Genomic DNA, 13927 nt, shown 5'->3' with positions numbered 1-13927 from the left:
TAGCTCAACAACGTTATTCGCAGGTTACATTCCTTCGCCACTTTATTTCAATCAAACGACTTGTGGAAGGATCTGTTTACTCGTAGCTCAGCAACGTTATATTTATTTTCTGTACACATTCAAACAGTTTTACAAATCGATTGGGTATGGCAGGTACATAAGTGGGCGTAAATTCAGCAATCAATGTAGATCAGTTTTGGAGTTCCAGCTCCCTTCGGATAATTTCCCTGACTTCCCTCAACCCACCAGCTTCTCTTCTAACACTTCTGGGACTCCGAGTAACAAGTGCATGGGCACTTTCTTCCTTACCCTTAACTGGCTTAGGACTTGCAGAAACCGCAGGTCCTCGTTTAGTCGGACTTTCTTCATTTGACGCGCTTCCAGCAGTCGTTGTATTGATTGAAGATGGCATTTCAAGCCATTCGGCTCCAGCGACAGTAAGCTTCTTGAGAAAAAAAGGACAGAGGTCGGTAAGGATTGCCAGGGATTCATTGGCTTCAGCTGTTGAGATTGGTACGGGCGAAGATTTGATGATGGCAAGCGCCACCTCCGTGGCCGGCAACGCACGTCTTTTTCTTCCAGATGGAGTTCCAGAGGCTCCCGTTACTGGGTTAGAAAACAGCCTTGCAGGAGAGAGAGCAAAATCTCAATTAATGTGGCGCTTAGTGAACCACGAAGAGAGTACTTACATCCAAACGCTGTCAGCAACTCCACCAAGTCGGCCAAGAAGACAACGTCGTCGCATTTCTTCTTGGTTCATCTTTAACATTTGGTCTCGCGTAAGGGTACCTCGTGTAACCTCATTGCCCAATGACTTGGTCGGTGACGCCGTTAGAGAGCGCTGGCGAACACGCTCATACAAAGCCTGTCTGCGAGATGTTGAAGGAGTTTGAGGAGCAGTTCCTGCACTGGATCCTCGTTGGTGGACGGGAGTAGATGGCATCGAACCTTCGGACGGAGTTAAAAGTAATGCAACAGGTGTTTGTGGGGTAAGCAACGAGGACGACGGGTTAGAACGATTACGACGAGGAGTTTGCGGTGGAAATAATGTGGTCTTTTTCGTGGGAGAGGTTCCCGATGCCACCAGGGGAAAGGGCACCGCAAAATCACGAACACTCTTCTTCATCGGCGACCGGGATGGAGAAGAGGGTGGCGCTGGGAACTTTTGAGGAGAAGTTGATGCCTTGGGTGAACAAGACGCAAGGGCGTGAGTCAAGGAGGAGACCTTGGGGGTAACGGCAAGCACAGGAAGTTCCACAAGTGGCACTGGAGGAACGCTGAGGTCATCGGCATGAAGCTACATCAGGAACAGGTAAGTTTCAACGAGTTAAATGGCAATGTACAGATCTCACCGTCGCCCATTGCTCAAGCTTGCGACGAAATTCAATTCGACGTTTGGTGCTTGCGGCTGTCCAGCGGGCAACGGCTGCCATACCACCTCCCATGTCCTTGTCAATATCCATTTCCACTTCGATACCTATCCCATATGCTGGAACTCGTTTTCTGTCACTCTTTGAATAGTGGGTCGCAGGACTCAGAACGAAACCCATCGACCCGCGCGTCCATTCAACACCTGAAATCGGCACTCGATCCAAAAAAGGATTGTCTTCCTCCTCCTCCACAGGCGTGGGTTTCTGCTTGAGACATTCGAGCGACGTCCCATCCCATCCCCAGACCCAGCAGAGTCTTTTGAGATCGTCAATCTCGAAAGCCGTGAGCCCAGTATAAGTCTTCAGTGATAAGTGGTTGAGCACATTTTTGACTATCCCGGAGTCCGACGTGGGGGCTACAGCACAAGTTGCCAACGCATGAGAGAGGGCCTGTTGTACCGCTATTTGAATGTTGAAAAGACGCGTGAGGTGACCAGGGAGTTCGGTTTGTGCTTTAGTGCCGCTACGAGTTACGGAGCGTGGGGGCGTGGGGGGTCTACAGATGAAATTGAGATGTGAGAATCGAAGAAAGGATGTGAGATACAAACACAGTTCGAAGTTTCTTCGGTGTAAGGGTAATGACATCGTCAAGCGCAGCTTGAAATCCTCTCTTCTTTCTAGGAGATACTTGGAGACTTGTGTAGAGTTCAGAACTTTTGTAGATGTCAGACATCGAGGTTCCGTTTCTTGCGTGCAATTATCCAGTATTGGCGCGTCTTTTGATTTGCTACGGACCGCTGGTTTTGAAGAGGCGCAGGTCGTGCCACTGCCAAAGGACAACTACGCGATAACGTGACATTGCAGACATATGGCCACCTTGGCCTTGTCGTTGTTTGGCATCCGCTCCTCCACCGTCGATCGACATGCACTCACAAGGTGGGTGCCATCTTGTGGTGTTCAAAGTGTAGTTTCAGAGGGTGGAAAATTCTGAACATGCCTTGTCGGTATGCTCTAATTTAACCAGTCGAAAACGGTCATGCGCTCGCAGGACACGGAAACACAAGTTTGAAAAAATTTGTCCCATGTTTCTTGAGAATAATGAAGTTCGCGATGCCTCCGCACCCACTCTTCCATAAATTCTTCTTATCATGGTTTGTTACACATGCTTTAGCGACTCAGGCGAAAATCGAACCATCCTTAACAAAAGACGTCTCTGCTCACCTCATCTCACAAGGTCAAGCTGGCGAGCACGCCGCCGCGTGTGTATTATCAGACTCTATCATCCAATTGGTATCAACTTCGGATCTACGTGTTTCTAAATAAAAATGGCCTCAAGAACACTCCGGGTCGCTCAGGATTCGGACGGGCAAAAACCAGACTTTATGGTTGGTTTTGACCAGGCAGTGGAACGTTTTACGGTTGTTGACGGTGGTAATGGCAGAGAAGCAGCTGACGCCTAATCAAAGTTACATTCTTCGCTTCATTTCCACAGCCCTTTACCGATGTTTCTTCGAATCTCCAGCATTGCCAGAAGATGAAATCCGGCTGCCCCAGGGTGGAAAAATTGTCTTTGTATCTAATGTGATTTACTCACCTACATATTTGCAGGTTGTCATGATCATGGCTACCTCGCAACTCTCCTCGCACAGACAGCCACAGGCTTTGTTAGCAGAGGTTGGCTTAGCACACTCTCCCCTCGTAGCCCCCCACCTTCACTCGACCCATCCTCAACGCCGTTGAAGGCCGCAGTTTCGAGGCGTCTTTCTGACGTTTCACCGTCAGGGCTGCCCGAAGCTTACGTTCCTAATAATCAGGAATGAGGATCTTGATGTCCTTCCCTTCGCCATCGTTGAGTTAGAGCAAGCCCACGAGTCCTTCCCAGATGTTCATCTGCAGTTCGAGCCCTCCCCAAGCAAGCTATTGCAGTTCTTGACTAGGCTCCAGCGGAAGCACCACTACATCGAGCAGTGATGGCGCCTCAGTGACACCATATACGTTCTAACGTTGTCACTTTTCTTCCATGCTTCTTGCTTATTCGACTGTAACGCCGTTAAAGTTAGCCTCTATCCAAACGGTTGTATACTTCTTTCTCTATATCCACAATGACGGATGTGGACTGACTTGAGCAGGTACACCCCTCCATATACACTGTTCGACCTTGGAAGCTGCAAGCATGGGATCGAGTGCAAATATGCCCATGATTATCTGCTATAACCCGAACACTTCCAAGAGTGATCCAGCCTAGGTGTACGGACCAATGCGAAGAAGGCGCCGGCTATTAATAAAGGTATGCACTACTAGCTAAGTAGGAACTTTGCAAATAATTTCTGCCTCTGGGGCGAGGATTGCTGCCATGGCCACTTCCTCAAACGATGCAGTTCATACACCTCATATTTGACATGCACAGGGAGTAAGATCGATACAGTATAACGCGCTAGTTGCTTGTAGCATAGATGTCCAGACTTTTCGGTTTGCACCTGTATAATTATGGTGCTTCGTATTTACATGCTTATCTGAATTGAAACTCAGCGCTGATGATCGGGGCGTTCCGCGGAGTTTCGGCGTCGAAAAGAGTTACTTCACACTTCAGTTGATACTTGAGCTAATTTCAAGCCAACTTCATTGCACTCCAGTTGTATCCATAGTGGAAACCCCATGAAACGCAGCGCACACAACCATGGGCTGGTATCTTTTTCGTCTGATTTTATCTTAACCCAGCGCTTGCCAGAGCTGAAAGAGGCGCTTACGTCGTGCAGGGTGTCATCGTAAAAGAACTTCGATGAACGCGCTCATTCAAGGTTCGTGTGAGTTTAAGAACTGTCTGGCTGATATAATTATCATCTCCCACTTCCTTTTCCGATCTGTACCTTCCCCGTCTGGCAAAAGGCCCCGGAGAAGGCCTTAACAGTTGTTCATTTGTTGGAAGCCCAGACATGACTTAAAGGCACCTTACGTTGAGCAAGGCTTTCGTTCCCGTCTCCTACAGCCATATTCCCTGCAATCATTCCCAGGCCTACCATGGCGGCCCAACCTGTTGGTGAGGCAAACCAACAGCTCTGGTAAGTCGCCTCCCCTAATGTATACTTTCTGTGATCGTGATTTTCCGACATCACAAGGGACGAGACGCTCACGAGGCTTCTTAGTGAGTTGAATGGACTTTTTGTCAGTACATTGAATCAGACGACTTTGCAGACCTCTCAGCGGCAACCGTCCGGCGCAACACCGATCTGGAGAGTCGTGTGGCAGAGCTCGAGGTCGAACTTCTTGTATGGAAGCAGGCGCATTCCGTGGCGCTGGAGGCTTCTGAGCGCGAAAACAAAGCACATAACGTGCAGATGGCTGCTCTTAATCGGCAGATTTCTGGCCTGGACCCAGTGAAATCGGTGTGCTTTGATTACATGCACTCCTTGACGGAAAATTCATGGAAGAAAATTGTAGCAGAATCAAAATCCTCTCATCCTCTGTATAATTCATGGCGACGAGCTCGTGTTTAACCGAGAGTTTCTGACAGAAGGCTATCATGGCGGAAGGGCGGCAGCCCAACAACTTACAAAAGCAATTGCTGAACATTTATCGAATGAAGACGTCCACCTTTATGGGAGGCTCTCTTTCTGGATCACAGTATATTTGAATAAACGAAACCTATCGGAAACGCTGCTTTTGAACAATGTCTGCTCCGAAGAGCAGTTTGAATCTTTTTTGACTGGGTTCGGCCATGCTTCGCCTCGATTTTCCGTCATCGACGTAGGCTTCGGGGCAGAGTCTTCGGAGTCGAAAATCAAAGGTACTGCAGATCATACGTGGAAGATATTGCTGTTCTGATAGCGTATCTTCAGAATATCTGCAAACCTTCATTTATTTTCCTCAAACCTTGCGTGTTTTCTTTGGTGGCGAGTCCAACCACATCTTCTCTGATTTCTCCAATCACAATTTATTTCAAGGATACGACGTTTCATACATGGCAACATTTAGTGCCTTGGAAAAGGATCAAATCTTGGGTAAATTGGTTCTCATCGATGCTAATCCGCAGACGGGACTAGGAGATCAATTTCAAATACATGCAATACCACGGCTGTGCGTGGATAGTCTCTTCATGTTCGAGCGGCTCCCAAAGATCTCCCGAATACTGACTCCGTTGACGATGGCTTCTTTCAATTCGGCGGCGAGCAATGGAGGTCTGATAAGTCCCCAGTCACCCGACCGCGTTTTGGGTCGAGTTATCGACCCATCCTTGGTGAGTATTTCCCTCGTGATCACATTTGGTAGTTTGTCGTCCAAATAAACTGAATAAACTGACTTTCTGTCATAACATAGCCACTCCATAAACGTGAGTCTGCTATATACTTGAGTAGCCATTCACAACTAATCTTTGGAGGCACAGAAAATCCACCTCCATGCAACGAACACTACCTGATGACCTGTTCGAAAGGGGTGAGCCGTGCACTCGTTAGTCGCTCTTGTCCTCACACATTTTTCGAAGCAGGCTGGAATGTGCAAATATTCGCATGATTACATCCTAACATCTGAGCAACTTGTGTCGTTGGCCAATAACGCGAAGAAGGCACCCTGCAATTGGTTAAAAAATGGTGAAAACGAACATGTTCAATTTTTTCCTCCTGGTTGACTATTACATCCCAGGTGTGCAATGCCCGTACGGGGAAAAATGTTGTTGGGGTCATGTCTGTCCTAATGGACCGAAATGCTTCCATCTTAGCAAAGGGAAATGCTGGTTCAAGGGAGGTAAAGACAACCCCTTTCGGCGAATACACATACCTGAGATGTTTCCTTTTTTTTTTTTGCAGAAGCCATGCACCCAGATTCTTCTTGACATTTAACAGGATAGCCATGAAATTTCTCCAAGTTACATAGTCAGGCTGAGGGGGAATTCCATTGAAAATATGCTTGGCTAGTTTACCACTATGTTTTGTACTTCGGCAGTTAGCGATAGCATGCGTGCGAAATCGATCTGGACAGGGGCTGCCTTATATTTGGGCACCATCTTAGTGGTTCAAGTCAGACGATCTGTGCGCAACTAAAGCATCTTATCATGTCCAGTGTATTTTTCTCCTCATTACTACTTTTATTCTGCTCTGACGCGTCCAGCTCTGCTTTCTCAGAACGATGATCAGGAAGAACTGAAGCCTACCTTTACCCCAGGTAAGGTCACTGTCTCTCTCGTGCGATTTCAAGCTCACAACCCCATCAAGGTTACAAACCTGGCGCTGCAAAATCTGCAGATGAATACGCGAAACTGGATGCCGAAGACGAGAGCTTAGCTCGTTGGAAAGCATCGCTTGGGATCGTTCCAGGCGCGGGAGACAACACAAGTGGTCCCAAAGTAAAGAAAAAGAACTTTCATTCCGTCAACGATCCCTCTTCAGCTATCTTTTTATCACTAGGTCACCGTTTTGACTCTTGAGCTTGCATCGCCTACCTTGCCACCGGGGAAGAAGATCGTTTTCGATCTGAAAGACACGGCGAAGCTGGCAGACACCAAGAAGAACCCTGTTATAATCAAGGAAGGAGTTGAGTACAAGTTCGTGTCATCCCAGCAGGTCTTGGCTGTATTTCTTATGATCTCACAGTGTCCGAATCACCTTCAAAGTAAACCATTCCATCATCTCCGTACGTCAGTTTATGACCTTCGTGCTGTGGATCTCTTTTGAGTGTATATAGGGTGTCCGGTACATGCAACTCGTCAAGCGAGCAGGAGTGAAAGGTGAGATTGGTTTATCAAGACCGACATTCAAGATTGAATAGCATCTGCACATATCAGTCGATAAGATGGAGCAAATGCTGGGTTCTTACGGCCCGTCGCCCAGCGGGGAACCTTACACAAAGAATTTTGACCCTGAGGAGTCACCATCTGGTCTGCTGGCTCGTTCTGGATCCTACAACGTTCGAAGTCGCGTGGTTGACGACGACGGGGAGGTATACGCAGGTTTGTGGTTTTTCCAAAAATTTGAAAGCAAAGCTAACATAGATTCAGATTGGGAGTGGACCTTCAAGCTTGCGAAAGAATGGGCTTAACACATACGAATGCCTGTTTGTTTCCTACTTTGCTATCTTTCCAGCATCTTTGTACATTGAATCGCATCCATGAATCACGTCCATTGACATGCAATTACTTCGAAATTGGATCATCTTACAAAGTCACAGTAGTCACATTGTCCTCGTGAGTCTTTTTCCATGTTGGCGTGTTATACAGTGAGATCCAATATTTCCCTCTCTTCTTCTCGGCGTACAACCACGATATACAATGCCCTTTGTGTTCGAAAAACGTTCGCCGTATCCCACGTTCCTTCCGTTTTATCTTCAAGGAAATTTTCCACATCCCCTGGGCCTCAAAAGTCATGGGTGGATCGCTTACCTCAAAAAGTGCAACCATACGTCCATCTTACCCGCATAGACAAACCAATTGGGACGCTTCTTCTCTTCTATCCATGCGGTAAGAGGACGAACAATTAGCTATGAGGATTCTGTACTCATTTGCGTTTAGCGTGGTCTATTACCATGGCCTCTTATGCGTTACAAACGCCATATACTGTGCCTTTGACTTACATGAGTCTTTTCGGTCTTGGTGCACTCGTTATGCGCGGCGCAGGCTGCACGATCAATGACATGTGGGACAAAAACCTAGACAAAGCCGTAGGTCGGTCAACATTCCACCTCCATACTCAATTAACTAACTCCCCCTTCAAGACAGAACTAGAGACCGCCCTCTAGCTCGTGGTGACATTACCCAAAATCAAGCCCTTGTTTTTCTCGGAGGTCAGCTGGCAGCTGGGTTGGGAGTTTTGATGCAAATCAACTGGTATAGGCAAGTTCTACCGCTTGCATGTCAGGTCATGGAATGGAAGCCTCATATTTTCTACAGCATCTTTCTCGGAGCATCTTCCTTGTCGCTCGTGACTATATATCCCCTTATGAAGCGAATAACGCATTGGCCCCAGGCTGTCCTTGGTCAGTGACATTTCTCATCATGTTAGCTGTACAATGGGCCAAGAGGAATATTGCACTACGTTCAGGCCTTGCTTTCAACTGGGGTGCCCTGCTAGGATGGTCAGCAGTAGCTGGTTCTGCCGATTGGAGTGTCTGTCTGCCTTTGTATGCTGGCGGTGTATGCTGGACTCTCGTCTACGATAGCATCTACGCTCACCAGGTGAGTCTAGAATTCCAATGCACGTCTCAGAAAATGCCTACCTTTTCAACAGGACAAAAATGACGATGTGCATGCAGGTATCCGCTCCACCGCATTGCTGTTTGGGCCTCAAACCCGGCCCATCCTTACAGGCCTTGCCGTTTCCTCTCTTTCTTTGATTTCCTATGCTGGCTATCTCAACTCCCAAAGGGAGGCGTTTTACATTGGCATTGGCCTAGCTTCGCTCCAGCTTGCGCGCGTGATTTATCGCACCAATTTCGATGATCGATCTTCTTGTTGGAATGGTTTTGTAGGATCTGGATGGGCTGGCTTTTGGATCTGGATGGGAGCACTAGGTGACTATGGGATGCTCATGTCCTCGTGATATACGTTACATGGCACAACATAAATGACCGTGAATGTGAAAGTTAAATGCGTGAAATTGGCCGTACAGTGGACAAGTGAAATTACGAACGAAGATGATGTCTAACAGATAATCAAGAAAGGTCTTGTCAGAAATCGTATCACGCAGGACTACGATATGTGATGACACCATGGGTTCGAGATTTGAGCCAACCCTTGAAACCCACAACAAAAAGCGTCCAGCAGCAAGCGAAGCACGTAATTGCAACTGAAAGGTTCAAGAACATCATGACATCTACCCAACATTTGTTAGTCATTCAAAAACTTTTCATTGGACAGATACTAACCATCTCGGCCTCGACGCATAGCGGCGAACGTCACTTCCTCAGTCGAAAACATGAATACGAGACCTCCGCATGCCAAAAAGAAGCTCCCGAGGGCCTCAGTAGGAGGGCGACTGGGCAAAATGGACTGCGGAGGGCCGAGCCATAAGAAAAAGTAGGTGAAACACCTCAACACCGCGAAAGCAACGAGTAGATTTCCCCACAGTGCGTGGATTTGGACCTGGTTGAACGTAAATGGGGAGGGTAATAGCCGCGCACTGCGAATACACACCTGGAAAAGATAGGTCTGTGCATGAGCTGCCATTGCCGCACCCGTCACGCCGATCACAAGGGCCGGGAAGGGATTAAAGCTCCCAAGGTAGCTGGGCGGCTCAGTGACAGCATCATTGGGCACTTTAGCATGCTTTGACAATGAAGCGAAGGTCGAAGACGCCAGCCACTTGCGAATCCTCTTTGATTCGATCCCCATACCAACAATGCCTGCGAAGCAAAACATGACCTTATTTTTTTCAATAATTCAACTTCCAATGGGCCAGTGATAAGCGAAGAACCTACCGCAATGCTGATATGCTGGATCTGCTTTGTAGTAAATGGATCACCGGCATGCGCACCAAAACGCTCCATCCACATATTTGTTGCACCGTATAAGAAGATGACAAACGATTCGACGAATTCAGCGGAATAGCAATCTGGAGACGGTGCTCTGTTCCATGCCCAACCTAGTTCGGCGAACAATCCCAGGAACCTGGCAAATGTCACTAAACCATACGACCAAAATATCCCACCCTCTGCGAAAAAAAATATTCGAATGAAGCTATTACTTGATGAAAACATGTCGGGACATACTGATCAAATGTGCCATGCACCCATTCAAATAATTTTCCCTGCATCCACCTGCAATCTGAATAAGTTTGGACTACTCAATCAAAGAGGGATTGTAAAGGTACCTGTGTAAACAACGATACCTGAAAGAAGTTGAGTAAATCCTGCAAACACAAGAACTCTTTCTGCAACAGCGAAGGCACTAGTTCCCACTCGGCGCAAGAAGCTTCTTTTTGATAGTCGCTTGCGAGTGGAGTCGTGCAGTGTGTCATCAGAATGGACCGTAGAGTGCAATCCAAAAACAGTTCTCTCAGACGTCGTAGAGGAATGTCTGTGGTGGCGATGTACATCGTTCGCCCACTGCGCGGTCTGAGAGACATCAGAAAGTTCAAAAGTTTGGAGGTCAGCCGAATTTCTTGTAAGTTTTCCTTCAAATTCTTCTGGCTCTTCGACAATAAGTCCCAGATACTCAGATTCTTGATGAGCGTGTTCAACTTCTTTGTTCAAGATCACTGTTTCCCAGAACGACCCCAGACTTTTCTTTTCTTGACTTCTAAAATATGTCACCATGCGTCCGATTGCAGCTAAAATGTCAAGGGCTGATACCAGCACGGCGAAGAGAAGAACAATATATCCGTGACGTCCATGAGCGGCGCCTGAATGTCGCAGTGTTGAGAGCTGGGGAAAGAGGAATTGAGCATGCAACGTGTTTACCTTGATACCTGACGATGAAAGTTCACCAAAAAGACAAATAAACGGAGATTCCACTACATACATATTCGGTGTCAACTTGGTGTATAATGCACTTGCTGAACAACCCAAAGCACATAATGCATAGAATGCTAACATGACGGCTCCATGACCTGCTTGCTTGACCGACCGCACGATAATGGCTTATTGTGCAAGTTGAGCCCACTATGTCAAACAAAGTATGAAACCTCTTACCAACTGGAAGCAGCAGAAAAAAGGCCAAAGACATAAGAACGGCATGAGAGACCAGCAATCCAGGATGGCGTTTCTCGGAGCCATCACCCTCCCAATCAATGGTGTAATATGAAGGAGGTGTCGGGGCATGATGCATGAGGACCTCCGTTTCGTTGAGTTGAAGAAGTGGGGCGGCATGGTGGTTATGATGCCCTCCGTCCCTTGCAGAGATTAGATGTGAAGATACATTATCCAAAGCTGACGGCGTCGCTGAAACTTGCTGAAAAGCGAGGAAGCAGAGGTGGGCAAGGAGAAAGGATGAAAGGGCAGAACAGCGAATATGCATCGCGTCGGAGGACAAGACGCAGAGACAAGTTTGAAATGGCGTACAGACCTCATTTACTTACTCGAGGGAGCTTTGTCAGATGTCTGACGAGCCGGTGATCGAACATGCACCTCTGAGTCAGCAACAGGACAACTGAGGTGAGCTGCACAACAAATCATCGGCGCTAAGGCGGTCCCGAGTAGACAGTAATATCGATAGCCCTCGCTGTCCAGTATCGATTTCCTTGGGATGCTGGTTGGGGGTCAGTCAGTGCGCAGGTGCCTTGATGTCAAATCAAAAGGGTACGAATCTCGGACGTTTGTCACTGTGACCCAGACTAAGCTCTTTTTACACACGGCGAACGAAGCATATGATGCTACTGGAAGATTTATGAAGACGGCAGGTACGCATAGTACTAAAAGATCACCCGTTGGTAGTAAATTTCAACCGTCAGACTCTGTGTTTGGAGGTAGTCTTCAAGAGCCTGCCATCACCAGATACCGCCTTGCTGCGAGATGCCTGTCGGCGACCCAAACGACTCTCGAGGGGCCCATGCAACAGCACCCTGAACCAGCTGCGAGTTCGAAGGATCGACAACGGATGAGTCGTATGATGCGCTGTGTGGGGATTGATAATCAAATGTGCTGGGGGTCGGAGCGTGCCAGCAACGTGCCGAGCTGCTGAAGGTCAAACCCGCTGGACGAATATGGTCAGGGGGCAAGTGTTCCGTGAACGGGGTCGAGTTGCGTAGTCGGCTCTAGAGGTACTTGGCCTCCACTTTTCCGTGGAGAAGTAGAAGCCGTTCGGAGACGTGATAAAGACCAAGTTGGCATCGCGAATACAGGACACGGTGCTGGAATATTTGATGACCACGATTTGTGGAGCTTGAGCTAGAAACACATATCTGTTGAGTTGTTTCTGTGTTGTGAACGGTTGTTGTTCAATAAAGTAAGGTAAAAATCAAAGCGTACAAGATGAGGATGTTTACGTGAAATACACGGTACATATCACAGAGTAATGGGTATAGTTGTTACACAGAGCTCATCGCGACAACGATAGCCTGGGGCCATAACGCTCCCCTGCCTTTCGTTCCATGATCTCCCGGAGAGGTCCCAGCAAGCGGGTGAATGCAGCTTCATCCAGCGCTGCCACCTTTAATTTCGGCGTCGCAGCGTTTGTTCTGTGAATGGCGCTCACCGTCGCCGCCCTTGGCGCTGCTCGCAGAAGAGAAAGCTCTGTGGCGGGTTAGCACATATAGCAGACTTGTTCAACGCAAAGACATACCGCCAAAGTAGTCACCCTTTTTCAAATGACCGACTTTGATTTCACGACTCTCTCCCTCGTCGGTTTGCTGGGTTTTCGTAGCAATCGCCTCCCCTTCCTCAATAAAAAAGAATGTGTCCCCGAGTTCTCCTTGCTTGACAACTGCTTCACCGTCTTTGTATACGCTGCTAACTAGGGCATCGGCGATCTTGCTCCTCTCGGGGGCATCCAGCGACGACAACAGCGTCACAGTTGACAAGAACTGTTCATACATCGTGCGCCTCCTATGAGCCGCCTTCAAAATAATGGTGCGGAATGTGATGCGGTCCAGCGCCCACAAAGTGGATGGCTCCATAGCCAAAACAGATGCAGCACGAGGATGGCCATACATCAGGGCCAACTCGCCAAAAGAGCTGCCAGGTTTGCATTCCTGTACTTGTCTACCGAGTTCAGGATGGTACTTTGGTTGGAGAAATTTGTCCTCCGTGGATGATGCTTTACTATCTGTGAGCCATGCAGGCGGGAGCGGCTCCGGACGAATGTAACAATGAAGGAGCCCAGATTCAACAACGTAGAAGTACTCTCCTACATCACCCTGCCGAATCACCACTTCATCCTTGGGCACTTTTCGCTCTTGCATTGCAGCCAACACGCCCGTTTCTTGCTCCTCATCAAGATCACGAAAGATAAAGTTACCCCTGATGGCTGCTTTGATGCGGCGTAGCTGGTCGTCCGTTTTAGGGTATACAGGGAGTGGCTCATCGCTATGACTATCAACAGCAATGGATTCTGCGGAAACTGACGTTCGCCGTGCAAATATCGAGGATGTTGGAGCGTGTAGATAATCTCCAGAATCCCGAGATGTAGGAGTCGTGGTATCAAATGTCGCAAAGGGGTTCACGGTGGTAAGTGGTGAAGTGGGAGGAAGCTCGTGCTGCCCGTATCTTAGTGATGGCGGCGTCCGATCACCCGAAAGCAGCGCGTTACCTGGAACATTGAGTGTGCCAAATGGACTCTGTGCGATGCTATCTCGGATAGATGAGCGGGGTCGGGGAAAGGGTGAGAGTGTGGGTAGCCCAATGCTATTGCCAAAATGCGTGTCTGTATGAAGCTCGCAAGGTGCTGAGACGGAGCGCTGAGAAAGGATATCGCGGGTACGCGCTCTTTGTTCCTCCAAGCGAGATTGAAACCAATTGGCACAGAATTGGAGAGCATCTTTGGGTTGAACGCGATGGGCGTCGCGAGTCAGATCATTGACAAGTGCTTCAAATGTTGACATGTTAGCAGGTCGGAGCTGCAATAAATCTAGCTAAACAAAAGGTATGAGGTCGCGAGGAAACAGCGAAAGGAAATTGTTCGAGGCGAAATCAGTTCA

At 48.1% G+C, this 13927-nt stretch overlaps 7 protein-coding genes across 7 annotated transcripts; 4 read left to right on the top strand and 3 right to left on the bottom strand.

Annotated features, from left to right (window-relative positions):
* Nucleotides 1–190: 190 nt before the first annotated feature.
* On the bottom strand, nucleotides 191–2317 carry LACBIDRAFT_323780 (uncharacterized protein; the record flags this gene model as incomplete). The annotated part of the gene is made up of 4 exons (XM_001876730.1): nucleotides 191–623; nucleotides 690–1297; nucleotides 1353–1926; nucleotides 2304–2317. The coding sequence occupies 4 exons, from the start codon at nucleotides 2315–2317 to the stop codon at nucleotides 191–193; spliced, it is 1629 nt and encodes a 542-aa protein (XP_001876765.1).
* Nucleotides 2318–2695: 378 nt separating this feature from the next.
* Nucleotides 2696–3341, top strand: LACBIDRAFT_323779 (uncharacterized protein; the record flags this gene model as incomplete). Its single annotated transcript, XM_001877159.1, has 4 exons — nucleotides 2696–2801; nucleotides 2863–2951; nucleotides 2979–3034; nucleotides 3185–3341. The coding sequence occupies 4 exons, from the start codon at nucleotides 2696–2698 to the stop codon at nucleotides 3339–3341; spliced, it is 408 nt and encodes a 135-aa protein (XP_001877194.1).
* Nucleotides 3342–4388: 1047 nt separating this feature from the next.
* On the top strand, nucleotides 4389–6198 carry LACBIDRAFT_311971 (uncharacterized protein; the record flags this gene model as incomplete). The annotated part of the gene is made up of 11 exons (XM_001877158.1): nucleotides 4389–4429; nucleotides 4487–4512; nucleotides 4563–4753; nucleotides 4809–5154; nucleotides 5207–5260; nucleotides 5312–5604; nucleotides 5685–5697; nucleotides 5752–5801; nucleotides 5854–5956; nucleotides 6009–6110; nucleotides 6173–6198. 11 exons carry the CDS (start codon nucleotides 4389–4391, stop codon nucleotides 6196–6198), a joined length of 1245 nt encoding a protein of 414 aa, XP_001877193.1.
* Nucleotides 6199–6381: 183 nt separating this feature from the next.
* LACBIDRAFT_183024 (uncharacterized protein) lies at nucleotides 6382–7400 on the top strand (the record flags this gene model as incomplete). Its single annotated transcript, XM_001877157.1, has 8 exons — nucleotides 6382–6426; nucleotides 6488–6527; nucleotides 6578–6708; nucleotides 6770–6906; nucleotides 6956–6995; nucleotides 7047–7089; nucleotides 7147–7311; nucleotides 7354–7400. The coding sequence occupies exons 1-8, from the start codon at nucleotides 6418–6420 to the stop codon at nucleotides 7398–7400; spliced, it is 612 nt and encodes a 203-aa protein (XP_001877192.1). The 5' UTR covers nucleotides 6382–6417.
* A 159-nt stretch (nucleotides 7401–7559) lies between these two features.
* Nucleotides 7560–8896, top strand: LACBIDRAFT_246255 (uncharacterized protein; the record flags this gene model as incomplete). The annotated part of the gene is made up of 6 exons (XM_001877156.1): nucleotides 7560–7818; nucleotides 7870–8022; nucleotides 8073–8194; nucleotides 8231–8333; nucleotides 8399–8532; nucleotides 8585–8896. 6 exons carry the CDS (start codon nucleotides 7560–7562, stop codon nucleotides 8894–8896), a joined length of 1083 nt encoding a protein of 360 aa, XP_001877191.1.
* A 139-nt stretch (nucleotides 8897–9035) lies between these two features.
* On the bottom strand, nucleotides 9036–11310 carry LACBIDRAFT_311967 (uncharacterized protein; the record flags this gene model as incomplete). The annotated part of the gene is made up of 9 exons (XM_001876729.1): nucleotides 9036–9169; nucleotides 9222–9438; nucleotides 9490–9717; nucleotides 9774–10006; nucleotides 10065–10112; nucleotides 10166–10696; nucleotides 10755–10762; nucleotides 10816–10933; nucleotides 10986–11310. The coding sequence occupies 9 exons, from the start codon at nucleotides 11308–11310 to the stop codon at nucleotides 9036–9038; spliced, it is 1842 nt and encodes a 613-aa protein (XP_001876764.1).
* A 908-nt stretch (nucleotides 11311–12218) lies between these two features.
* LACBIDRAFT_188795 (uncharacterized protein) lies at nucleotides 12219–13831 on the bottom strand (the record flags this gene model as incomplete). The annotated part of the gene is made up of 3 exons (XM_001876728.1): nucleotides 12219–12524; nucleotides 12574–13047; nucleotides 13090–13831. 3 exons carry the CDS (start codon nucleotides 13829–13831, stop codon nucleotides 12331–12333), a joined length of 1410 nt encoding a protein of 469 aa, XP_001876763.1. The 3' UTR covers nucleotides 12219–12330.
* Between the last annotated feature and the right edge of the window lie 96 nt (nucleotides 13832–13927).

The sequence above is a fragment of the Laccaria bicolor genome, genomic scaffold (genome assembly GCF_000143565.1).
Source record: "Laccaria bicolor S238N-H82 LACBIscaffold_4 genomic scaffold, whole genome shotgun sequence".
NCBI lineage: Eukaryota > Fungi > Basidiomycota > Agaricomycetes > Agaricales > Hydnangiaceae > Laccaria > Laccaria bicolor.
The sequence above is the reverse complement of the archived record's forward strand: the minus strand, read 5'-3'. Positions and strand labels throughout refer to the sequence as shown.